The sequence below is a fragment of the Trypanosoma rangeli genome (genome assembly GCF_003719475.1).
Source record: "Trypanosoma rangeli strain AM80 chromosome Unknown Tra_15.4_contig_00053, whole genome shotgun sequence".
Classification (NCBI taxonomy): Eukaryota; Euglenozoa; class Kinetoplastea; order Trypanosomatida; family Trypanosomatidae; genus Trypanosoma; species Trypanosoma rangeli.
Window position 1 is genome coordinate 44,954 of NW_021705800.1, and position 24,283 is coordinate 69,236.

The 24,283-nt window shown below is 48.8% G+C and overlaps 7 protein-coding genes across 7 annotated transcripts, besides 5 other annotated features; all 7 read right to left on the reverse strand.

Annotated features, from left to right (window-relative positions):
• Window positions 1-19: 19 nt before the first annotated feature.
• Window positions 20-62: a microsatellite.
• Window positions 63-91: 29 nt separating this feature from the next.
• On the reverse strand, window positions 92-2,359 carry TraAM80_02375 (uncharacterized protein; the record flags this gene model as incomplete). Its single annotated transcript, XM_029379379.1, has 1 exon — window positions 92-2,359. One exon carries the CDS (start codon window positions 2,357-2,359, stop codon window positions 92-94), a length of 2,268 nt encoding a protein of 755 aa, XP_029240710.1.
• Window positions 2,360-2,427: 68 nt separating this feature from the next.
• Window positions 2,428-6,450, reverse strand: TraAM80_02376 (uncharacterized protein; the record flags this gene model as incomplete). The annotated part of the gene is made up of 1 exon (XM_029379380.1): window positions 2,428-6,450. One exon carries the CDS (start codon window positions 6,448-6,450, stop codon window positions 2,428-2,430), a length of 4,023 nt encoding a protein of 1,340 aa, XP_029240711.1.
• An 869-nt stretch (window positions 6,451-7,319) lies between these two features.
• Window positions 7,320-8,153, reverse strand: TraAM80_02377 (uncharacterized protein; the record flags this gene model as incomplete). The annotated part of the gene is made up of 1 exon (XM_029379381.1): window positions 7,320-8,153. The coding sequence occupies one exon, from the start codon at window positions 8,151-8,153 to the stop codon at window positions 7,320-7,322; it is 834 nt and encodes a 277-aa protein (XP_029240712.1).
• A 92-nt stretch (window positions 8,154-8,245) lies between these two features.
• Window positions 8,246-8,277: a sequence feature (A-rich).
• Window positions 8,278-8,414: 137 nt separating this feature from the next.
• Window positions 8,415-8,434: a microsatellite.
• An 11-nt stretch (window positions 8,435-8,445) lies between these two features.
• Window positions 8,446-8,471: a microsatellite.
• A 90-nt stretch (window positions 8,472-8,561) lies between these two features.
• On the reverse strand, window positions 8,562-20,399 carry TraAM80_02378 (uncharacterized protein; the record flags this gene model as incomplete). Its single annotated transcript, XM_029379382.1, has 1 exon — window positions 8,562-20,399. The coding sequence occupies one exon, from the start codon at window positions 20,397-20,399 to the stop codon at window positions 8,562-8,564; it is 11,838 nt and encodes a 3,945-aa protein (XP_029240713.1).
• A 196-nt stretch (window positions 20,400-20,595) lies between these two features.
• On the reverse strand, window positions 20,596-21,276 carry TraAM80_02379 (uncharacterized protein; the record flags this gene model as incomplete). Its single annotated transcript, XM_029379383.1, has 1 exon — window positions 20,596-21,276. The coding sequence occupies one exon, from the start codon at window positions 21,274-21,276 to the stop codon at window positions 20,596-20,598; it is 681 nt and encodes a 226-aa protein (XP_029240714.1).
• A 563-nt stretch (window positions 21,277-21,839) lies between these two features.
• Window positions 21,840-21,893: a sequence feature (A-rich).
• Window positions 21,894-22,108: 215 nt separating this feature from the next.
• On the reverse strand, window positions 22,109-23,134 carry TraAM80_02380 (ESCRT-II complex subunit VPS22; the record flags this gene model as incomplete). Its single annotated transcript, XM_029379384.1, has 1 exon — window positions 22,109-23,134. The coding sequence occupies one exon, from the start codon at window positions 23,132-23,134 to the stop codon at window positions 22,109-22,111; it is 1,026 nt and encodes a 341-aa protein (XP_029240715.1).
• A 519-nt stretch (window positions 23,135-23,653) lies between these two features.
• Window positions 23,654-24,283, reverse strand: TraAM80_02381 (D-isomer specific 2-hydroxyacid dehydrogenase-protein; the record flags this gene model as incomplete). Its single annotated transcript, XM_029379385.1, has 1 exon — window positions 23,654-24,283. A coding segment is annotated over one exon (630 nt), but the record flags the coding sequence as incomplete, so codon positions are not given.

A 24,283-nucleotide genomic window follows, 5' to 3' on the forward strand; every position in this document is an offset into this window, starting at 1 on the left:
TGGTTCCTCTTCTTAACTTTTCTTTCCTTCTCGCTTTTCCGTCCTTGCCTTTATTCCTTCCTGTTGATACCCCTGTTACTTGCTCCCTCGTCTATGTGTGTGAAGCCACACGCAGGGCGTTGGAAATCGCCACCTTCACCTGACGCAGAAAAGACTCCATGCTCAAGACCTCGTCGCGCGCAGGAAACGCGCCCCACACCTCGTCGCTCTGCACCATCTCACTGCGACGCGTGGGCTCCACCAAGGCACCAATAGAGACATCGCCAGCAGCTGGGGGAAATGTGACTGCATCAAGCGCCAGAGAGCCGGCATCCCCCATCTTACCAAGCGGCATTCTCCCACTACCAACATCTCCAAGAGTGACCGTAGAGATCTGGTTTGTGAAGCTCCCATCCACTGAAGAATCTGTTACCCGCTTCAGACTTATTTGTGGTGGGGTGTCCAGGAGTTGTTGATAAATGTTTGTGGAGTGACCATCATCCTGTGGCCGTGCCGAGATGGATGGGTAAATGGATCGATTGCTGATAGAGGGTGCGGCAACGCTCCACCGCCCGTCGCTCGCCTGACTGACCCTTACACCTTTGATGTAATCTGAGTGAAAGGCTTTCCATAGATTCACAACGCGTTGAGCCTCTTCCAGAGCGTGCACAATAGGACCCCACTGGCTCCTCGCGTCTCTTACGTGTGCCGCCCGATCCAATAGCAGAAACGCGTGTAAAAAGAGAACAAGGGAGTGAAGTGAGACAATGTGGGGTATAAAATGCACCGCCTGCACCACTCCACTATAATAGGCGTTCTCCATAGTAACCACCACCTGCTTCGTTATGGTTACCATGAGTTCCTTGCTCTGTGAGTCATCGCAAAGACGTGGTGCATGCTCCTCTCTACCTGTACCATCTGCATTCGTCGCAGCAAATCCATTCTCTCCCCACGCTGCAAAAAGTGCACTCAGGTTTTCTGCTCGCAACAGAAACCTCAAAATGTTTTGTACTGCGATCGATATCTGTTGGCGTTGAGTTGGCGAAGGAAGGGAAGCCGTCTGACCGACGCCGAGTGGCGATGCCACTGACATAAGTGTTGTTGCGGTGTCAGTCACAAAAATGGGACTTTCGACAAACTCACTCTTCGTAAGAAGGGCGAGAAGGTCGGTAAGCGCAAATAGGTGAACCAGCGCACGACACTCATCTACAAGTGGTGAGCAGGAGAGACGGTAGAGCATTCCACCAATTTCAACAAAGAGGCCTAGCGTCAGCGGGTCCACATACTGCCTGTGAACATCCAAATAAGGAGAACCCAACACACTTTGAAACAGAAGCTGATTGGTGCGCACAAACTCGGCAATCGGCATAAGCGCCGCCTCGGAGTTGTCCAAAGCGGACAAAACCCCATTAAACCAACGTATGGTATACAAAAAAACACTTTTAATGACCTCCCTGTACACCTCAATGTTTTCAGACCCATACGCATCAGTCCCACCATGGCTGCTCGTGTGCCCCAATACAATTCGTGCGCTCGTCCTCCATACCTTCATGGCAATACAGCGTGAGAGCGCATTGATTTGAATAAGTTGGACGGCGTGCTGCTGAGAAATAATCATCAGGAGGTCAAAGACAATTTGTGCAAGCCACAAAATAGAGGCAACTTCCGTCCCGCCATGAGCGAGAAATGCGGAAATCGATTCATCGATTGCCTGAAATGCACTTGTTATGCATGTCATCAATTGTGGGTTCGTACCATCACCAGTGGATGATATGCACAGCATTTCACAAAGCTGTGGAGAGAAATGCAGTAACTGACCAAGCAGCGCTAAGGCCGCCAATTTGTTCCCATCCGATGATGCGCTGGCTATATCCTGTACAAGAACATCAAATAGTGCCCTGTGGTGGCGTTGAAGCGTGTTATCATCTACGGAGACACCAGGGGTCCCAAGGAAAGCCATAATAGCACTGTAGAAATGCTGTCGTGTCATGCCCACACGTGGACCCCACCGTACAGTTGTTAGTACAAGCGTTTTCAGCAACTGCAAACTCTCCAAATCAATCAAAGAATGACCAAGCATATCTGTAACATCTTGATTACTCACAATAAGAGCTCCAGAAGCATCTCTCTTGACAGCACGTGAATGCACTTCGGTAGTATCCGTAAGGCTCTTCTGTGCTGTTTGCGAAAGTGCGAAGATTTGTGGAATATCAGCTGTGTCGTGCTGTATGCGTCGCGAGACATTAACGCTTCTATCCATGATTGTTTCGTTTCCAATGTTTAATCCACCCGCTAACATGGACCCCTGTGCGCCGTTTTGCGGAACACGAACAAGGGCACCCTCCTTATTGAGTACCGCCTGACGTTTAAGCTGCGCCATAAGTGTTGAAAGAGTCTGGCTGAGCTGATACACAATTTGTTCCTGGGCTGCCACTGTCAGCGAAGAAGTCAGTTGAACACTCTCCAACATGCAGTGCGCCAAGTACACAATACGTTCTTGTTGAATATTGTCCAGTACGGTGACTGAAACATTCGCCAGAGTGCACCAACCTCGATGAATTGTACACCGCCTGCAAACGCAGCGAGACATTCGTTGGCTCGGACAAAGACGCTAAGTCGCTCCCGAATTTCCTTCGCAGAGAGAGCTCGTTTGCTATTCATCTGACTCTCCCTCTGAAACGCCTCATAAATCAGTGGAATCGAGTACTGCGGGGTGTCATCATTGGCGCGGAAGATGTAACCTTCTGCCCCACCAGGAGCCACACAGTTCGTTGGGAACAATGGAAGAGACTTTAAACAGAAGGATGGCCACTGTGCGAAGTCCACCGCAATGCCTCTTTCATGGGTATCAATGACACTGGGTGAAGCAAATCCATTCAACTTCAATGGCATCAACTGTGGTGAGACATGCAACAGCAAGAAGAGAAGTTCCACCAAACTGGAATTGGGTGTCGAATGCACAGACACCTGTAATTCTTCAGGTGTCTTTGTTCCAATACTGAAGACATCAAGCGCCAACAGTTTCATGACAAAGGCGTATTTGTTCAATATGAGCGGGGAACATTGATCCGGACGCAGGGTTTGTAAAACATAAAACATCTCGTCATGTCCACGCTGTTTCATCAGGCGTTGAAGACTGGGAGTGCTGAGAGAGGGATTGGCACGAAGAAGATACACCAACTTCACATATTTAATTGCAATATGTGGATGCCTCTCTTCAACCTCGCGACTATTCGCTCCCACTATGATGGGTTCGAGACAGTAGCCGGCCAACAACTCCTCGGTGGAACCGTACAGTGGATAACCACAGAGCCAAGAGGTGATGGAGGTCTGAGGAGCCAGTGCATTCTGAATAAGAAGATCTAAAATGAGCGACTTGGTCTCCACTTCCGCATGGGGGAGCAGAAGCTGCACCTCATCGTGATCCAGCACGGCAAGTGCAGGTGGGACGTGAATGATAGGGCTGCTGACAGCATCCAGACGTAGCGCGGTTACAAATGGTGTGATAACGACCTCCAGGGCGTCTGGCCGACTAAACCAATGACGTGTTGCCTGGCTCACCGTAGGTTGCGGAATCAACAAAAGAAGTTGAAGCGCCTTCCTGACAAGAAGACTGTCCGCACAGGCACTCAGTGGAAGTAATTGGGCGGCAAGCTCGGTGTTACTTGCGGTTCTGGCATCGAAGGTAAATAGGGTGTCTATACCTTGTTCCTCTTTTACTGTGATGGCGGTTTTTAACAAGGCAAGACACTGACGCACCGCTGCACGTTGATAACTGAGCAATTCATTGGGTGCTGTGGCGGCCTCAGAAATAATTTGCAACGCTTCACCCAATACATCCGCAGGTGCTTTTGAGCAGGCCATGACCACTGTAAAGGGAACCATGTTCTTGTCCCCAGTAAAAACAAGACGCAGTGTCAGGGCACGATTCAGTGCTGCAGCAGCTAGTGCAGCCACAGTGTATCGCTCCTCCACAGACACAAAAAAGCGACGAAGAACGCCTCGAAATATTTCCTCGGCAATAAAACGTATAACCAGCGTATACATGGGTAGGTGTTCCATCCCAGGTGCGTGATACTTGAAAAAAGCAATCATCAGATCGAGAAACCCAATGGTTATACTGTAAGTTCCATGATGGCATTCGTACTGGCAGTGACCAAGTAGCGATCGTGCCTCCACGGTGACAGCTGTATTGTCATCCGCGCCACCATTTACTCGGCGTTTCACATCGCCTGTATTGTTCTGCCTCCATCGGCCAACTGCAGCACCGCCACCACCACCACCACCATCACCCTCTGTAAGAGAGTGAAGCAGATGATTTTCCTCCAACAGCGTCCACACACATGAGGCCTCCTCATGGTTTGTAATTAATGAGCCAATGATAGAAAGCACCTTCCCAAGCACGGGCTGCGACAGTCGTGGGGCATAGAGAAAATTAAGAGCCGTATCAAGCGTGATAACATAGCGCACTTGCTCCTGAAGCAGTGGGTGCGTTGCCATTTGGCGCAACAATATAAACATGCTGGCAATAAATTTCTGTTGCTTTTCCAGGAGGTACTCCTGTGTGAACTGACGATGATGTGAGGCAGTAGCCCCTGTGGGTTTTTTTAGTGCCGACATGGAACCATTCACATCTAGCCACAGTAACGATGACACTCCTCCACTCACGCCAGCACATTCTTGTGCCTGCCCGACAAGCGAGGACCACTGCAGCTCCGTGCATTCCACCTGCATTTCACCAAACAGGGCCACAACACGCTCTGTGTACTGTGGATTCCTCCCAATCATCGCCAATACATCAATAAACTTCGTCACAATCTTCAGAGTATACGACTCCCACATCACATTTGGTCGTTGTGTCTGAAAAACAGAACGCAGGTGCGTAACACAGTTTTTAAATATAAAAAACGTCACTGCACAGTCAGCATCCATGTCAGGGTTCAACACATCGGAGGGAAGGTTTTCCAGACACACCGTGAGGGCCTGGAGGATGTGCGCCATCTCCGAAAAGAACGGCTCTCGTTGATCCTGTGCCATCCTCTCTACACCGTACTGCTGTAACCCACCACCACCACCTGCCGCAGTTGAAAAGGGCGTGTTAGTAAAGCCAGCCTCGTCGCCCTGAAGTGCATCGGCGCCAGCCTGCAAGGACTCCAAGTATCTAACACAAGAGCGTACATCATTATCGGCCACATGTTTTATTGCGAAAAGCATTTCATCAAACATGTAAGCAATAACATCGTAAGGAATGATATAGATATTTTCAGCTGGAATCACCAGCAAATTCGGCAACGGAGTTAAACGAACAAAGTATTTCATGACTTTGCCACGGTTCGCTGAATGTGGGGATTGACAGCGATCACCCAGAAACGCCTCCACCGCCTTATCTAGACCACGCTCATCACCCTTCCCACAGAGGAATACCCCCACCCCCAGCAAAATTATGCTGAGATACCCTTCCACGATGGATACCCAGCGGAAGTACTGCCCACCACCAGCCTTTACCCCTGCGTCAAGTGGGGCGGACGGCTTTGATTGCCCTCCTTTACGGTGCCCAGCGACGGAAAATGACAATGATCCCGATGTCTGCGGATGCTCAAACTTGGAACGTAGCTTCCTGACCCAATCCTCTACTTCAATGGCAATGTTGGTGGCAAGCAAAGTGTTTTCCTTGGATTGCCCAGTGTTGTCACGAAGCTGTTTCCACACCGCCATACTATTCACAAGGGATACCGTTAAAAGCCATGTCACAGCAGAGATACCCGCCGTTGAAGGATGCTGGCGAAAAGAGTCTATGTTTGTCACCGCCGTGTGTGTGTGCCGACGCACCTCCTCCATGAGGAACTCCAAAAGTCCGCACAGTTCCTTAATGAATGATTCCTGCAGCTGAAAATGGCGTGTGAGCAGCAGTAAACACTGGGAGGTGAGCAAAATAGGATTTGATTTTCCATGCGCGGAAAAAACAGGTGAAACTGAGCTGTGGCCTGACATGAGAAGAGAGGACGAGGAAACTTCTGCCCTAATAAATTGAACGATGTTGCTAGCTGCGATTGAGGCAACAGCGGCCAATGTCTCGTTGACGCCGGCCAACCTCTCAGGCTCTCCGCAAAGTACGAGGAGGCTGAGCAAGACACGAGCCCTTCCCACATGTTCGTTAACAATTTCAAAAGAGCCAACCTGTCCCACAGGAGCATCACCCACAGAACCTAATAGCGCTAACGGTTGTTGCTGTTGCTGTTTTTGCTCCTGCGTGGTAGCAGAAAAACCTCCAAAACTGCTCGTTGCAGCAGTTCCAATCAGCCCCGGAGCCGTCGTAGCCGTATTCGTGGCACTCGCCGATGGTGCTTGGCTGCCGCTACTCTGCTTAAACGACGAAGTTAAGTACGCCTTAATGTCTGCAATAGCTGTCGCACTAAGACACCCGTCACGACATGCAGAGCCGATTTGTTGCAGAATAGTTTCCGCACTCATTTACCGTTTCCTCCGTCTCTCTGCCCCTTTAATACTGTTCTCTTTGCCACTTCTTCTTCCGGTCGCCCCTGTGTTCCTGAGGTTCCGGTGAGACGACGACCCAAAGAGGCTCAAATGACGGGCACGTGAGTCTTTGTGCTCCTTCAGCTGTTTCCTTCTCTATCTCGTCTCGCCCGCTGCGCCCTGGAGTTTTTTTTTTTTGCCCCTTTCTCCTCCCCAGTTTTCCCTTCGTTTTTTTCTTTTATGACGGATCAAATTATTCACCCACCTTCTATCTCTTTCTTTCTTTCGCGCACGCGCCCCTTCTTTTAGTTCCTCTGGACTTTGCACCCCTTCCCTTCCGCTTTGCTTTTCAGCATCACCACCCCCGACAGAACCATGCGTGCATGCATCGTGCGGTGAAGGCGGCAAAGACAACAGGCAAAGAGGAATCAGAAACAACAAAAAAAACAGGATGGTGATGCTGCAGGAGTTCAGCAAGTACCCAAAGCGCATACAAACATGGCATCAGGAAGAAGTTATGACTGAAGCACACACACAGAGAGAGAGAAAGGAAAAGGAAAGGGTGAAAAAGAACATAAAATACAATAAAACAATTCTAGACATTTATCCGTGCATCTAAACAATCACACAGCGCCGCTAGTGGTGCAACATAAAAACAAAAAAAACACGAGTAGCGGTATACAAACGACAGAGGACACAAAATGGTCCAATACAGTCAGGCACACAGAGCGAGAAAAAGAATCTCGGAAAGGAAAATACTGAACACACGAAAGGACAATGACGCTTGCAACTAAGGCAATTTCATTCCCCTGGTGCCTCCCTAACCGCGTCTCTGTGCGCACGGCCACCTTTACAGCCATCCGTACTCATTCACGCTGCCTTCGCTTTCGTGAAAGTCGTGCAATCGTTTCTCTTAGATCACTCACAACCTTTTCTCTCCTTTTCAACTCTGCCTGCGCCGCCTCTAGTTCCTCACGCTCCTTGCTAAGCACCAAACGCGTGGCGTCTACATTCTCCATCTGTTTCTGTTTTTCCTCTTTCAAACGCTGAATCCTCCGCATGCTCTCCGCACGCTCCTGCTGCATCACTCGCTGCCGCTCCTCATAATCTTGCAAACTCTTGCTACAGACTGCAGCCTCCGCCAGCTTCTGTGTGAGTTGCTGCTGTAGTTCAACGTTTTCATCCTCGCTCCGCTTCACTGCATCCCGTTCTTCTGCGAGTGTGCCATTAATAATGTGATCGCGAACATCCTGCTCAAGCAGTTGCACTTTTCGGCGTTCCTCCTGTAGTTGTTGCTCTTCACGTGCGCGTCGTTCTCGACGCTCGTGTCTTGCCTTGGAAACGGCACTAGTGAAATAATAATGATGCCAGCCACCGTTCTGCTGTAGGACCTCCTCGCCGTCGTGGCCCTCGAGGCAAATGGTATTGGTGTAGTAGTACTCCAGTGTATTGCGTTCTAACTGAAGGGAAACAAGCGACTGTTGCCTAAGTTTCTGCTCCAACAGTTCGAGCTGCGCCAATGTTTCCTTGTACGCCAGTTCAAACAAAGATTTCTTTTTTGTCGTCTGCGCAATGGACTGCGCGGCGACGTTCACGGGTCGCACGGAGAGTGCAGGTTGCCGAGGTTGCTTCGGACGTTTGCTCGCCGCGGCAAACGAACTCCACGGCGCCTGCGGAAGTGACCGCTGCTGCTGCGACATTTCAAAAGAAACGGCCAGTTTACGCACCCCCACGCCGACCTCACTTTGTGCAGCAAAAACCCAACAAAAAGTGGGGAGAACCCCCAGAGCGCAAAAAAAAAACAAAACAAAACAAATGAATAAATGGTGAGAGAAAAGAGCAACGGACACAATAAGAACAACAACAACACGACACATAAATAGACACCAAAGAAAGTAAGCCTGAGCAGAAGAGAAGGAGGGGGAAAAACACAACGACTACGTGAGAGAAGTAGGGCTATTTCACTCTCTCTCTCTCTCTCCCACCCCCCGTCACACACACACACACACACACCACACTACTCCCTACTCCTCCCACAAATTCGACACAACGCTCTCGTTGAGGACGAACAAAAAAAAAAAGTGCATGAGCGGTTATTACTCAGCGTGCTAAGCAATTTCCTTGTTCAATCTCAGCTCCTTATCACCATCGATGCGAATCATATTTATCGGCTCCCCTACGAGGGAAAACATCACCAATCCCGCGTACTGTCGAACCTCTGACGGTGAACATAATTGAACAAACTCACTCCACGAAATATGGTGAACAAACTCAGCCCACGTGATAAGACCGGAGTCAGGGTGCGGCAGGGCACTTGGACTGTCAGCCTTAAAGCGCTGTTCCCGCATCATCTCAATCTGGGCACAACTCTCACAGTGACCAATGTTTCTCGGCACAGTGCTAGTGCCACTTACCCCAGTTCCCTTAAACGTTAAATCCTGCATCTGCCACTGCATCCTAAAAGTGTTGGCAAAGTCCAAGTTTCTCAGAAATCGCTTAACGGCAAACACTCCATAAATGCAAAGCTCACTATCGCTCACACGGGCGCAGAACGCACTCCACGGTAAGCACATTGCAGCCTCAATGATTCTTCCGCCAGTTTCACATGTTGGTTTTGTATTGAAAAGAGTTAAAGACAAATGTGGTCCGTGCGCTTCTTCTCTTATTCCTTTCCCAGCCACACTGCCTCCATCCTCTGATCTCGACACGGTCTCAGCTGTTTCAAGATTCAACATATCTTCAAAAATGTTATGGCTGGTCACCGCAACCCCTTCCGTGGCGCCTAGTGACTTTTCATCATCGGCAAAATGTGCCTCTGCGCGACGACCAATACGCAATTTGCTACGATCAATGTTGGTAACAATGGCTGACGAAAAGTACCCTTGCAAGAGATCCGTGACAAACCCTCGCATCATATCCAAGCCTGCGACGTGCACTACATTTGACATTTGCTGTTGTAACTTATGCTTGTAAAACGATGAATACGATGCACCCAGCAACCACAAGGTTTCATACACACCCCATTGCTCAATACGACGCCAGACAAAACGGGCGTCTCGCACGGAACGAATAAACAAACTCAGATAGCCAAGTTGCTCCCACATAGGATCGTTCAGTGCCCCAGGAGAGCGGTAGAGAGAGATAGAAACCATAGTTTCCTCAATAAGCAGGTGATCTATGAAAACAACTTGCTGCTTCCAAACCTCTTTCGCATGCAAACTTCTTTTGTTTCCCGTCACACGTGATGCCAGAAGGTGTTCATTCCTCCGACTTGATGAGAGCGGCAGGCTCTCGTTTCCCAGAACCGCACGCATGTGATCCAGACACTTCATTGCCTGAAAGATAAACGAATCCTCGAGATGCACCTCCACGGAGCTGAGGTTAATGACAAACTCTTTAAGACACAAAATAGGGGTTGTGCGAAAAAGGTTGCGCAAGAAGTGGATGGTGGAGGGTCTGGAATCCACAAGTTGCGCCACCACGCGCTGCTTTGCATGTAGACGTCCATCATCCACCTGAATCACGGAGACGGAGAAATCAAACACCTGCTCATCACCATGGCCTTTTGCCTCCTTTCCCTGAGAGAGAAAAAACATGACAGGTTTTACCGTCAAGAGAATAAAGTCCTCATCGTCGTCCGAGAGCAGTGCGTATATACTGTCCACCTTCACCCGAAGGAAAAACTGGAAGTATGGAAGCGAACAGAAGGTGTCAATGGTATTCTCAGTGGTTATACTGATGGCGTAGCTCGTACGGCTTAACCCACGCACCCGAACAAAGAGAATGACACCGTCAGGAAGAGATAACGTTTGCTGCAGCTGTTCGCTGCGTCGTAGTACGGCTTGTGGTTCAAAGTTAATGAGGAGAGGCTTGATGCGAGCGGTCCGATTCTCAGCTTCCCACAGTTCCATCACCGGCTGGGACTTTGAATCTTCCCACGCGAGGCCTCGCGTGGTTCGTGGGTACACAACAACAAGCTGAGAAACACCGCGTTGTCTCACGTTTATTTTGTACCTGGTGCGATTCTCAACAACAAGCGGGGGCCGGTGCGGCCTGGAAACCACAACAAACATCGTACCCCCGCGAGTATGACACGAAACCATCAAAACATCCGATACCGCACGTGTAAAACATGACACATCGCCAATTTGAATGACTGTATCATCAGGATACACGCAACAGCCACCTTGTACCTTCATTTGTAATTCGTAGTGAACATTAAAGGCACGTTCACTCAGCTTGTCAATTTTAAGAGGGTGTGACCAGTAAGAGCGTTGAATTCCGGTCTCCTCATCTGGAGAAAGCCGCACTTGAATAGAATTTGCCGCATTACCTCCACGAGAAAAATCAATGACTTGACTCTGACTTGGGGCCAACTCGACAGACCGGGGGATAAAATTTGTGTTGCCATTCGCTTTAACTCCACACTGGCGGGAGGTAATTGTGTTATCGGTGCAATTCTGTAAAATCCAGCGGGGGCTAAATGTGACGACACGAGTGGCCTTCATGCGTCCCCCCACAAACTCCACAGTGTACGATAATGACAAGTTGACATGCTCGCGGAAGCTACCATCGAGAATTCCACTCTCACGCAGTGGACCAATAGGAACTTTATCAGACCACTTTGTCCATTGAATATCACTATCCGATATATATCGCCCAATCGAAACATAAATTACCGCCTTATCCCCGAGCTTCTCCATGCGTTTCGTGTTAAGAAGATACGCGGGGCCATCACTATTGATACCGCCAATCACATTCCTGGAAGCAGCGGGTGTGATGCCGTGTTCGCTGCACAGTCCCGCGGTTAGTGCGCCATTCTTTACATCTGCAACTCGCAAGCAGTGTGGGGTTCGGTTGATGATCCAGTACGGGCACCAGATGGTTACCACCCTTGGAACATAATCAAGGTGAAGAATGATGGAGGCACCGCGTTGGTCGTGCAGGGTGATGGTGCGATCACACACTCGCTTGCTGACAGAGCGCACAAGCGCAGGAGACGGACTTGATCCTGAGTGACGGAAGGTTTGACCCATCGCTTCCCCGTTTGCCTGAGCAACAAACACATCAATGTAAATGTCTTTTAACGGAGTCACTTGAGTAATACAAGAGCGCTCCCCTGAGGCAACATCAATCGTCGTGACCTGTTCGTGGGAGTTGGTTTCCTCAAACACTAAAAGCGAACAGTTTTGTTTTTGGGTTTCCCTACGGTAAAGTAGACGAATCCGCATCGGAAGACTTGTGCCATTAACAATCATAAAAGGCGCCTCAAATGTACCTCTGCAATCGATCACATCGGAAGTACCGATACATTTTTTCCCACTGAAGCGAAGGCAAAAAAAGACAGACTGCCTCAAGGATGTAGAGGCCTGTACGGAGTTGCTGGTCTCCAGGATCTCGTTACAGTCAACTCTGCAGACACCCAGAAAAACCTGCTCATGGAGAAAAGGCAACATGTCATAGGCCACACCCAGGGAACAAGAAGTACTGCAGTGGCCTTCCTTGTATGGCATAAAAGAGGTCCGACGCCGCAGACAATGAACAGGTAGATACAGGACACCACCTGGCGGAACCAACCCCACCCCAGCAACATCCATAGAAAATGGAAGTTCATTTTTAAACGTAATATTTGTGCGAAACTCCACCAACTTCTGTCCCCCCGAGACGGTGACATCCACCAGCAGATTACGATCCACTAGGCCAGGGCCACGAAAGATGAGGTGTTTTCCTGTTTTCGCAATGCTCACCACTTCCTTTTTATTTAGGAACGACACCAACAAACGATGCTTCCAGAGAGGCAACTCATGACCCTCAACACGAGGGAAGTTAAACTGCATGATCTCGTTAGCATTCAAAATGGAGGGTTTGCAAAGGCTATCGTGGCTATTGTGGGCAAAGCGGATTTCCAGGTTGTGTCCAAAGTGTTGTGTCACTCGATACATGCAGAATTGTTGCTTCATTGCCCCGTGTGGCTTACAAAGCGTGTCCTGTTCAAACGCATGTCCTGCATCCTCCAGGCCCTTCTTCAATAACCACACACGACGCACATTTTCTAGCACTCGCGCAGAGAAGTGTAGACGTACAGGGCGTAAATGAAGCCCGACTCGCAAATATCCTTTTCGACGCCTTACGTCTTCGAGCGACAAATTGGGCTCACTTCGCAACACAAAGTCCAAAAGGACGGGCTCAAGCAACGAACACCACGCGGAGGTACTAAAGTTGTAGTAGATAATACTGCAGGTGAAGGAAACATGCAACTTGAGAGCTAAGCCTTTCTTCTCCACCTTCGGGGTAACGAGATTGTCAATGCGGGCGCGAAAGAGGGGAATATTGACATCGCTGCTGTCATCCACGACATCCACGCTAAAGTATCGCAGGTTAAACGACAAACTCGTATGCTTTACCACCTGCGTTGTTCCGTTGCTCTCCTGACTAGTGTACTGCGGTGTCTCCAGCGAGGAATCAACTTCACTACCCACAACGTCATCCAGCACATTCTTCTCAATATGACCTATGGCCTGCCGCGCCTGTAGGACAGCGTCCCAACAAAGGTATACGTCACCGTAACGGAGTTGTACCTCAATGTCGTGAGGACAGTGCACCTCGACATGCTGCTTCAATAAATTCTCCAACTGTGAACGTGACTGAGTGTGGTGAACCGTCAGTGCCCATTCAGAGACTAGTGGTCGGGTCTCCATTAGACTTCCATCCGCGTCAAGGTATTTACTGTACAAGACAAACTCACTCATGTCAAATGTACTGGAGCCATCCATCACACGGCTGTCAGAAATTGTCATTTCCATCTCCACCGACATCGTAGCTTGAAGTACCAATGAACGTGAAAATTGCGCTGTATGTGAAGATTTTTGGGGAGCAACATGTAACCCATCCGTTCCCTCTGGAAGCGTGAGTAAGAGGACGGCACTAGCCGTAACGCGTCTAGTGACACTGTTTGTACGACACCCTCCTACTTCAGACGAACCCAAAACATTATCTTTAGTGTTTCCACTACCACGTCCTTTTGAATTACAACGGAGAGGTGAAGACGCAGTCTCGTCTTCCCCGTTTTTAAAATCCAACGTGTTTGACTCTGGACCAGCGGCTGTGGTGCGGACTTCACCGCAAGATTGAGGTGCCTCGTTAATGAGTACATTACGGGCTGAATCTGCAATGACGTATGACCCATTTCCAACGGCCATGTAATATTCAAGAACTTTCCCATAAAGGTGAATGCGCGCGTTAATGATGCAAAGTGTAAGACCATCGCCAAGTGACAAGAGAGGCGATCTGGCGTCAATGAAGTAAATGTCATGCCCATTACCATCAATGGTGATGTGATTGTACCGCCCCTGCACCACCCGCACCTTGTTGCGCTGAGATAGCACCAGCCGTTCTTGCAGAGTGATGTCACCATCGATGGATCTTACATCGTGCACGTGGTATTCTTGCAGCACAATTCTACGGTAGGGCTCGTAAATTGTGGAAAGCAACAAGTGCATGGTGCTTTTTTCGAGTAGCACAACAGCTCTTCCAAAGTCTATTTGAATCTCTTCCTTCCCCTTGCTGCATGCGTCAAGGCAGAAAGAGAGGCAACCATACGACGGCAAAATACCCACAGACTCATCTTCCTCCTCCTGCTTCTCTCCGCTACTGTCCCTCGTCAAGCAGGAGGAGACAGTAGCCGTGGGACGCATGTCAAGAAGGTTTGGCCTGTTATCCGCGCCCAGGGTAATAAAATTCAGGTTGATATGTACCCGCCGTGCCACAGTGGGGTTGACCCTCAGCTCCCTTTCGCCTGCGGGGAGATCATACATCGCAGACATCTCCCCCATTTGAAGGAAGAAGCCCACATTGTTGCGTAGCACACGCAACGTAAAGGATTCCCACTCCACGCAGACGCGAATGCCAAAACTACTTCCTCGCACTGAGGCAGGTACATCGCCAGATCCACTTACTGTGGGGTCACCCAACGGTAGACGGAGACACAACGCCGTGTCCTCTACGCTTGCACTACAGGTATCAAAAAACTCTGCCTCGATCGCCACAAAATTCTGCACCAAGCTGTGTAAGAGAAGTTCATAAAGTGACTGTTCCACTTCAACCATAATTGCATGGAGATTGAGCTGCAATTCCCACATTGCATCACCTTGAAAGTACCCGGAGACGTCAACACGCGTCGGCTTTATAACGTAGCATGGATGCTTCTGCAACAATCTCACGCTCATGGCAGCTAGTGAAACGCCAAAGGAGCTTTCGCCCTTCGTATCCCTCGCCACGAGAATGTCTCCTGGGCTGAACACCACACCACGACCAAAGTCTACACTACCCGCGGCAGCACCTCCGTGTTCTGGCATAACCACACAAGGTGCCTTGATCGTAACGTGCACCGACAACAATGCATCACTTGCCTGGCTGCGGAGTCCCCCATTCCTCCACATTCGGCGTTCCTCCAAAAACGTCCACAACCAGCACAGCTCTTTGTACCCACCCTTTTCAAATACTTCACACAGGGCGTGGATCTCTCGTTTAAGAGGGATAGCAATCCATAAAGAGTCCACGGTTCCCATGAGCCCATGCTCTGCCATACACGTCAGAGAGAGCAGCTGCTTTGCCTTCAAAGCCTCCGTATCATTCTCAGAGCAAAAAGGCGGTACAAAGAGAGGTGTTAGTTTCCATCCACCACCGGACACGTTATTATCCACCACCAGACCGTTTTGGGTAATACTGTCAACAGAAATGGACCACGCACAGTTTGCTCCATACTTCTCTGAAGAAGAAACAAATTCAATAGACTTAATGGAAGCAACAAACAGCGGCATAACACGCTGACGTGGACATAGCAGCTTTGGAATAACCACATTTAATCCTACAAGAGTGAAATGGTGATTGGTAGAATAGTCCTGGAGTGCTGGATCGGGCGGGATTAAAGGAACTCCCGCCACTCGTGATTCCCAACGTAAAATTTGACCATACGCATTTCGAGCATAAAGGCTAAAAAGAGAATCTTTGAGGTTAAATAAGAAATAAGGCTCTGGTGTTATATCGACCGCATGGATTGCAATGCGACTAGACACCAACTTGTCCCCATTTTTAAAATTCACTTCATAACTCCCCTCAATTGCCATGTCTTCATTCATAGTAGCATGACTCATGCTTTGCCGTTCCTCCTCCACCTTAGTTGGTGACATTGCCGTTTCACGGTTTTCATTGTGAAACCAAAGAAAACGAAATGAGTCATCGACAACTTCTTTCGGATGACAGCGAAATTCCACACGATTCTGCAGTAACGGCTCCAATTGCCACACAGAGACCTCTCCAACACTATGGCGGGATAGAAATCCATCACCTAACCTCCACTGAAGCTCCATCTTAAAGCGCTCTATCACAACTGCAAGATCGATAGCAGAACGTTCAAAGCCTACCAAAGAACCTACCTCATCCTCCACACAGTGATACAACCGAGGCGGGTCTTTGAGATGAAAGCACGCGTAGGGAATATCAACAGTCCACTCCGTCAACTCCTCACCAGCACCATAAGCCAGTAGAAATGGATCGATGGCAACCGTATTGGGCAGAAAGCGGGCCCTCCATGGCTCTTCCATGTAGTTCACAAAAAACCAGTCCACCAAGAGTAAAAATTGATGCGTGGTTCCCTGAAAAACCACATTCTCCGGCATTTCAACCCGAAAACGACGAGGACGTGTGCCGTTCCATCCATCTACACGAAAGAGTTCATAAGAAAACTCTAATAAAAAAGATGTGCGGCTCAGCAACGTCACCATATTCACGTTAGCAGCATCATTAATGTTGAATTTCCGTCGCATTTCCTGAATTTCAAGTCCCTCAAGCGTAAGCGTTGAAATGTGTTGCACACATCGCTTTTGACTTGCGGGGTCGCTTTCCCCACCAATGACTAGCGTATCATGAAAGCGACAGAGATCAAATTTTCCCCATAACCTGGTGGCGGGAAAATGAGCTCGCTCGTCTGGAAGTAAGAGTTGCACGTGTGACAATTCTACGTGTTTGTGCAACAGATTCCAAGAAAAAGGCGCAGGTGGGGCGTCGGGTTGAGGCCAACGCAGCAATGGAGTCCCCACAGTATAAGGCTGGCGCCACACCAACCATGTCGCTCTGGAGATGACACCTCGTGAAAACACCTCAATAAGGCTCCATAACTGTGATTGCCAGTAAACAACATTCAAATGCGTTCCTGAAAGTAAGACAAAATGTGTGTAGCGATACCCAGAAGGGCCTCCATTAGCAATAAAATCTGATCTCGACAACATTGGTGGCTCATGATGAATAGAGAATGAAAGGGATAACGTAGGGTTGCTGGTTAGAGTCCGTCCTGTAGTTTTCTCTTCTCTGTGGTTCCTGGTGGGTATAACCACATGAACAAGTTCCCCAGTAGAGGCCGTCCGCATCATTATACGGGGATTATGTATTATCGAATACGTCTTATTGCATCCCTCTGTGTTGCTCCAGTGAATACGCACGTGAGAACCATCTATTACAGTCACGGGCCCACGTGCAGCATCATCCATATCACCACTGCTATCCCCAGGAGGAGCATCTGCATCTAACGCGACATCTGTTTTATCTGCCAATTCAAACCTGTCAGTGGGGTAGTAGAGGGACAGAACAAGGTGTTCCAGAGCGATGGAAAGGTCGTTATTTTGAAGAAGAGCCCCTGCCGGATCGGCCCGCCATTTTTCCTCAATAGATGCTGCTGTTTCATCAGACCAAGGGACAGACTGATACCTCATATACCCATATATTTGATTTGTCATGATTCCTGTAATATCCCATAACATTTCGACAACATTCATCAACTCACTTGAAAACTCCAATTTGACTTCTGCTGAAGCAGTCAGTTTCATGTACTTTCGAGCTAAATGGGGATACACTCGCTCTTTCATTTGAAACAAAATATTTATCGCCGGACATGCACCAGTATCAGCATTCACCATCGCAGCAGAAGCAAAATCAGAAACAGGAGGTGTTGCTGCAGATTTTGTAACCTCCACCACTGGCACAGTTCTCGCGTGCGCCGTAACAGATAGTCCGTTTATAGCAAAATTGATGAGTTTCTTCCGTTTTTTCTGCACATAGAAGAGATTCACTGCGGTTATCAACACCTCATGCGCTGGAGGTGCTGCGCCATCCTCCTGATTCTCAATTGCCTCATCCAAAAGAAGAAACGTACACTTCGGTATGGACATGTCAAGTGTAAACAAACGCAAATGATGTTCCGCGCCCTTCTGGCTTTCCGCTGCTTCTTCTGCTGGTGTTGGGTCAGGAGGGATGCCCATTGCATGGTAGCCCACTGCATGAGTATTAAGCGCGTTGACAAAATGCTGAGCCTCTTCCGCGGTCTTGAGCCTCACACGGAGATGACGACATGGACGTGTTCGAGAGGCCACGTAGATAATCCTAAACGCGCGTTTCACTTCCTCTTCTTCTTCCTCCTCACGACTATCCGTATGCGCTTGACACCATTCTTCTACTAAAGCTTCAAGTAAAGACATGCTTCCAAGAGGTGGAAACTTATATTTTCCAAAGAGCACCTCCTTCGCCTTCAATACACCGCGTCTGTACTCATGTGAAATGCCACCAGACTCAAGAAATAAACTCACCTCCGAGGCATATTGGGCAATGTGTAGATGCCCTCGACAAAGTTCAAAAAAGTGACTCGGAAAAGAAGGACGCTTGCCGTGATAGAGAATCATTTTTCCTGTCGCCAATTCCACGCGGCGGTAGGTATCTATCACTTCAGGTGCCTGCATTTTTTCGCGGTAAAATTGCTCCTGCTTCCACCATGGGGAGGGTTCATGTTCGACAAAGTATCGCTCATCTACAGTAAGGACTTGGGCATGGAATATCATGCTGGGTGAGGCAACCGACGCCAAAGAAACGGTATTAGTGGCTGCCAGTTGAAAGATTCTCTGACAAATATCTGTCATTAAAGAAAAAAAATTGCACAGTACAGAAAGACTCTGCCGTGAGCATCGAAATTGCAGTGGATGAGCAAACATAAGTGATGCAGAGAAAAACGGTACAGAGGGACTGCGTTGCATCATAACACTCTTCTTGACGCACAGTGTAAAAGATGGAAGAGACATAACGCGTTCCCAATGCTTTTCGGATTTGTCGTCTTTGTCACCATAGACACTTGCATCGGCACTCACGGGATTCAAGAGAGACTCCGCCGTTAATCCTTCAACAGTGACATGTACGGTATTTACCCAGTGATCTGCATCGTCACCAAAGGTGTCAGATATTCCAGTAAGGGTCTGTATGCGCCGCCGTCGCTCAAGCTTCTTTGCAGGATCATTTCTCACTTCCAATTGCTCCACTCTGATGCGAGTTAGCTGCCGCTCAGCCTCTGAGGCAACGATGCGGACGTCGTGGAGTAGTATTCGCCAACTGCATAGAAACTCCCGCTCCACCCTCATCATTAGCACAGCCCGCTGTGTTGTGGAGTCCATCGTCTCTTGTCGCCGCTCGCAGGATGGGCGTACACCTCCCAAGGTCGCAGGTAATGCAGCAGACAACGACGAAAATAAAGTGGCAGACGGAGGGCGAGCAAACTCAATGCAGGCCTGAAGAAAAGACGCATCCAAATTGCAGTCCATGGGACCCCATTCCAAGCCAATTTCATACGGCATCACTCCAGTTTCAGCGTCATACTCCGCCAAGCTACCAGCGTAATGCCGCTTCAAGAAAAGCAACATTGCAGGCACATTTTCACTGTCGCGTGTCACACATCGTTCCCTGGCCACACGTATAACACTCACCGCACGCGGTTTTTCCGCTAAGTGTGCAAGCACCACGTACTCGTCAAGAGAAAAATTGAAAGAAAAGCGCCGAATAAACATGTAGGCCAAGTTGGCGTTAAACCTTTCTATCGCCAACGTGGCAAATGGTGCACGTTCCCCAGTACTCTCGCATAACATTAACTCGAGACCGCTTATATGAAGATAAACCTGCCATTGAAGCTCCCCAAGGCTTCTGTGTGACGTGCCACCAACATCGGAAAGGCTTTCAACTTCACTCTCGGGAATACCAAACTCCTTGGCAATGGCGTGACGTTGCGCAAGTGTCCAACGCTCTGCATATACAAGCTGAAACATCTCTTCCACCTCTGCCTGAAGGTCAGTGACATCCTCGTCAAGCGCCTCACAAGCGGTGTTCCGTGTTCGTGAAAAAAATGACCAACTCCACCAACTTGAGCCGCCTTTGCCTCGTGCCTGATCCATATCCATGGCATTTCCCACAATTGACGCACACTCTCGTTCTCCAGTTTTTTCTTCAGCTGCTTCTTGTTTTTGTTGCCGTCGTTTCTCCAATATGATGTCCCTGTGTTCCCGCTCCAGACGCGCTCGATGGTAAGCGAGTCTCCGTGCTAGTTTGATAGACTCAATCGGCAGTTCTATCTCCAATTCTCGCAGTCGCAACGCCTCTTGCATTGTAAGTTCCGAAAGCCAGTTGGCCCCCAGTCGTCCTCGCCTGGTGCGTTTGAAAAGTGTCATGTACTCTTCTCTCGCTGCCTTGAGATGTTTGTAGTCTTCCCAGACAAACACGCGGCGCTCGCGATACCGCCGTATACGATGCAGCGTTACATGAATAGCGTAGACCCACCACGCACGCGCATTGTCGGTGGGCCTTCGTTTGTCTGTGCCCACAGGTCTAAACTGTCGCAGCACGTCGTACTCCTCCCCGTCACGTATCTCACGCCACAGGGCACATAGGGTTGCCCATTCTTCACGCGACAGTGCAGCACATAGAGCAGCCAAGTGTAGATCGATACGTGCTGCTGGGAGGTCGGTGCGGTATGGCACAGGCTGATACTGCACACAAGCCATTGCGCCAAATGGGGAAATAAAACTCTGAGACCCCGATGATTGACGCTGCGGCAACGGTGAGGGTGTGACATGCTTAGACATCCTCCTGACTTTCTCTAATGGTGTCCCCTCCGTCTCCTTTAGGGCATCTGAAACATGACTTTCCTCACGATCGCTTCCAGCCCCTACCACCGTACGGGATGTAGTCGCATTAATTAGAAACTGCACCCCCTCCAGCACCACCTTCTTGTACAACACTCGATCCCTTGCTGCGGTAAAGTGCGGATTGAAGTTTGCATCACACGCATACGTCTGAAAACAATCCAACACAATAGCAACAGAATGGTAGTCTTGGCCCACACATTGGCCCTCTCCTGTGTCCACGCCTCCCCCTAGAGGCATAGCAACCTTCATACTCCACAACGATATCCTTAAACATCAGTTGAACATTGTTTAGTATGACAGCCTTTAAACGTGCTGCAAAAGTTACGTCCTTCTGAGCTTCCACATACGCCTCTTCCTCTTCCTCTTCCTGTGCTACGCCCTCTGTAGAAACTTTGTCGTGGGTTGAGGAAGCGGTCTGGGCCGTCGTTTCCTCCTCTGCTAGTTCTTGTTGCAACAGCTCCTCAAACAAGTTTAGTTGATGCAGCTTGCGTTCATATACCTCTTGTTTTTCACGTTCCGGGTCATACCCTGCCGCAGTCTTTTGCTGCAGCACCACGCGCACCTTTTGTACTGCCACCACCACGCACTGCGACAGTAACCGCGTCCATGGAATGGTCACGGTCATTTCTTCAATGAATCCCTCCTTGACGCAAACGGCCGTATCAAACGCCCGCAAAGCGTCCCTACGGAAGCGCAAATTCGTCAGCTTCACATGCCCACTCCACAAGGACACCTTCACCTGCTCCCTGTTCACATTCTCAAAGTAGTTCCCCAAGTGGTTTGTGACGAGACCTGCCACAAATTTGTTAAACATGAAAAACAAAGCAGCTCCAAAACTAGGATACAACCAAAACAAGAAAAACCAATAAACAAATAAAAATCAGAACAAAACAGTATTATTCACAAGTCTTTAGTTAGCTTCGCGTAAAGGGCTTTGTTCGCTTCCCGCTGCGTGGAAATAGCCGTTTCAAGCAATTAGGCACGAAATATGCTGATACTTATAAATGTATATGAAGCAGGTATACATGCATATGGGGACGTCTGGCGTGTATGTATGTAGGTGTGTGTGACAGGAGTTACTGGGGCACCAACAATGCAGAGAATAAATACCACCACTGCACGTGTTCTTATCGTTCAGCTTCCCACACCTCCTGAAGAATAGCACCAATCGCCACACCCTTCGCTCCTCCTTTCCTGCGTATATGCCTATATCTTTACCAGGCGTAGTAATACACCTGGTCACTCAGTAATGGGTGCGCAACTGCTCCACCAACAGTGAGGAAACCCTTAGGGTAGAAAAACAACAAGACGAGGAAGAACACCTGTTGACGAGGATCACACAGCAGAGAAGAAATAAATTTGTTTGTGCGGAGAATTAAAAACACAAGCAACAAAAAATAATAACGAAGAAAGAACAAAAACAAAGAAAAAGAGGGGGGAAAAAATAGGTGTAACATCAACAAAAAACACGCACACAAAACAAGTTTTAACGGACGCAAAAGTACTGCGAAGAAAGAGCAAACAAAGCAGTATAAGTAACTGAGGCACACGCACAAACGCCAAGAGAGGATCAGGTGCCGCATGAGTGTGAATAACAAAACGATAAATATAAACACAACATAAAATTTATTTTTATTGTCCGTTTTTCACATGGAGGATCCAGTGAGAACTGAAACAATGATGAACCAGTACACTGTTTCCGCCTGCTGCGCCTTTTTCGCTCGCTTCACTCCTTGTCGCGACACCTCTTCCTTATTGTCACTTCGAACCGTTGACGGCTGTTCAATCCACACTGACCCGTTCTGCAGCATCCGTTCAAGTACAGCCTGAACACGGTGAGGCCGCCACATCAGACGAGATTCAAGTTCGCTTTGCGTAAACGCCACACATTGCACAGCAAGAGGGATATCCTTCGTGCCACTTTCGACGTATGTTTCAACCTCAACAGCGTCACGGTGAACAGCGGGGGCCAGTAACGCGCGAGAGATACCCACGCGGCTGGATGTCACACCACCAAGGACCGCGCTATTAGAAACACTTTCGCTCTTCACTCTGGTAGATTGATAATGCAAAATCTGCTGCGCACGCTTCTTCATCACGCAGTCTACAAGTGGTGCATCGTCCGCGCTCCGCGTTCCATCCGGTGTGGTTTGAATGTAACTCACACCAGCAAGTTTTACCACGTTGTAGCCCTCTCCTAACACATGTAGCTTATCAAGAGCCATGCAAATGTCAGCCTCAGTGATAGCACTTTGTCTACCTTCGTTACCCTTAGACCCATATTGCTGTTGCATAATATACACGATACGATTCAATGGAACGTATGAACCACAAAACTTCCGCTCCTTCATACATGCCTCCACTACCTTGCCCGCCAAACCATAGTAAAAGTCCCCGAGACCCAAAATACCCGCAAAAATGTTTTTCTTTGAGGAAATAAGATCGATACCAAGAGAATCCGCCATCTGCCGGAAACGCGCGCGAACAATAGGGTCCTCCCTGATATCGTCCCTGTGCTTACGCGCAAGAGAACACAAAGTTTTTTCAAATTCCTCCAGTTGGTCCGCAATCTGCCCCACACGCTCTGCTGTGATTTGGGCCCCCAAATCGGTCATCTGCTGCTGCGTTTCATTTTTTCTCTGAACGTGTGCAACTCCAATGCCGCGGCGCATCGCTTACCAGAACAGGACAGAGCAGACTACCCTCAAACAATCTACCAAACACTAACCTTGTCAACAGACTCACAGAAAACAAGAAAACACACGCATACAAACAGCAGAATATAAAAATATATAAAAGGCCAGCAACAAAAAAAAAAGGTGGAAAAAAAATCATTCATGAATAAATCTATTTATCTTCCCTACCCTTTTTTCATACTAAAATCTTCGTCCCATCACAATGTCCTACGTATCTATGTAATGTACGGCACGAGTGTGTGGATAGGTAAAATAAAAACATCGAGCAATAAAAACAAGCAGAAACAAAAAAAACATCAGCTTTAACACTTACATGTCAACAAAACACAATACTCCACATCCTAACCACCGAAGTGGCCACCGCTCCCCTGCAAACAATCAATAAATACCATAGCACACAAATCAGTTGCACAATAAAAAAAAAATCCTAAAACACAACAATCATATGACATCTCACAACAAAACGGAAAATAAAACAAAAAAAAACTAATACAATTAGCGCAAAGAGTGATGCGAAACAAAATTTTCATCAACAAAAAAACAAAAAGAGGTAAAACAACACGTTCCATAATCACGGGCCAAGTTAAGAAACAAATTAACACCTCTGTCAGTAAGGTCACTTGTCATAAAAGCGCTGTGAAACGTCAAAAGAATCTTGTCATCACTGATGTCCCACAGCGAGGAGTCGGTGGAAAGTGGCTCCTGCTCGAAGACGTCCACGGCAGCACCGCGGATGACGCCGTCACGAAGCGCACGCGCGAGATCCTCCCCGCTCGTCGTGATGCCGCGGCCAATGTTGATGTACACTGCACTCGGCTTCATCATGGCAAAGCGCTGCTTGTTGAAGAACAGCTTTGTCTCCTCCGTCCCTGGGAGAATATTGACCAAGACGTCGGACTCACGGATCACGCGGTCCCGCTCGGCATCACCGTACACCATATGCACGCCGTGCTGGTCCTTCTTCTCGGAGGGTGCGGACCGCCTCACGCCCGTCACCTCCATCCCAAACGCGGTGGCAAGGCGGGCGGTGGCCTGCCCAATGTCGCCGTAGCCAATGATGCCCAGCTTCTTCCCGCGCAGCTCAACCATGTTGAAGGGACTCCCACTTGCGCTCCGCGCGGCTCC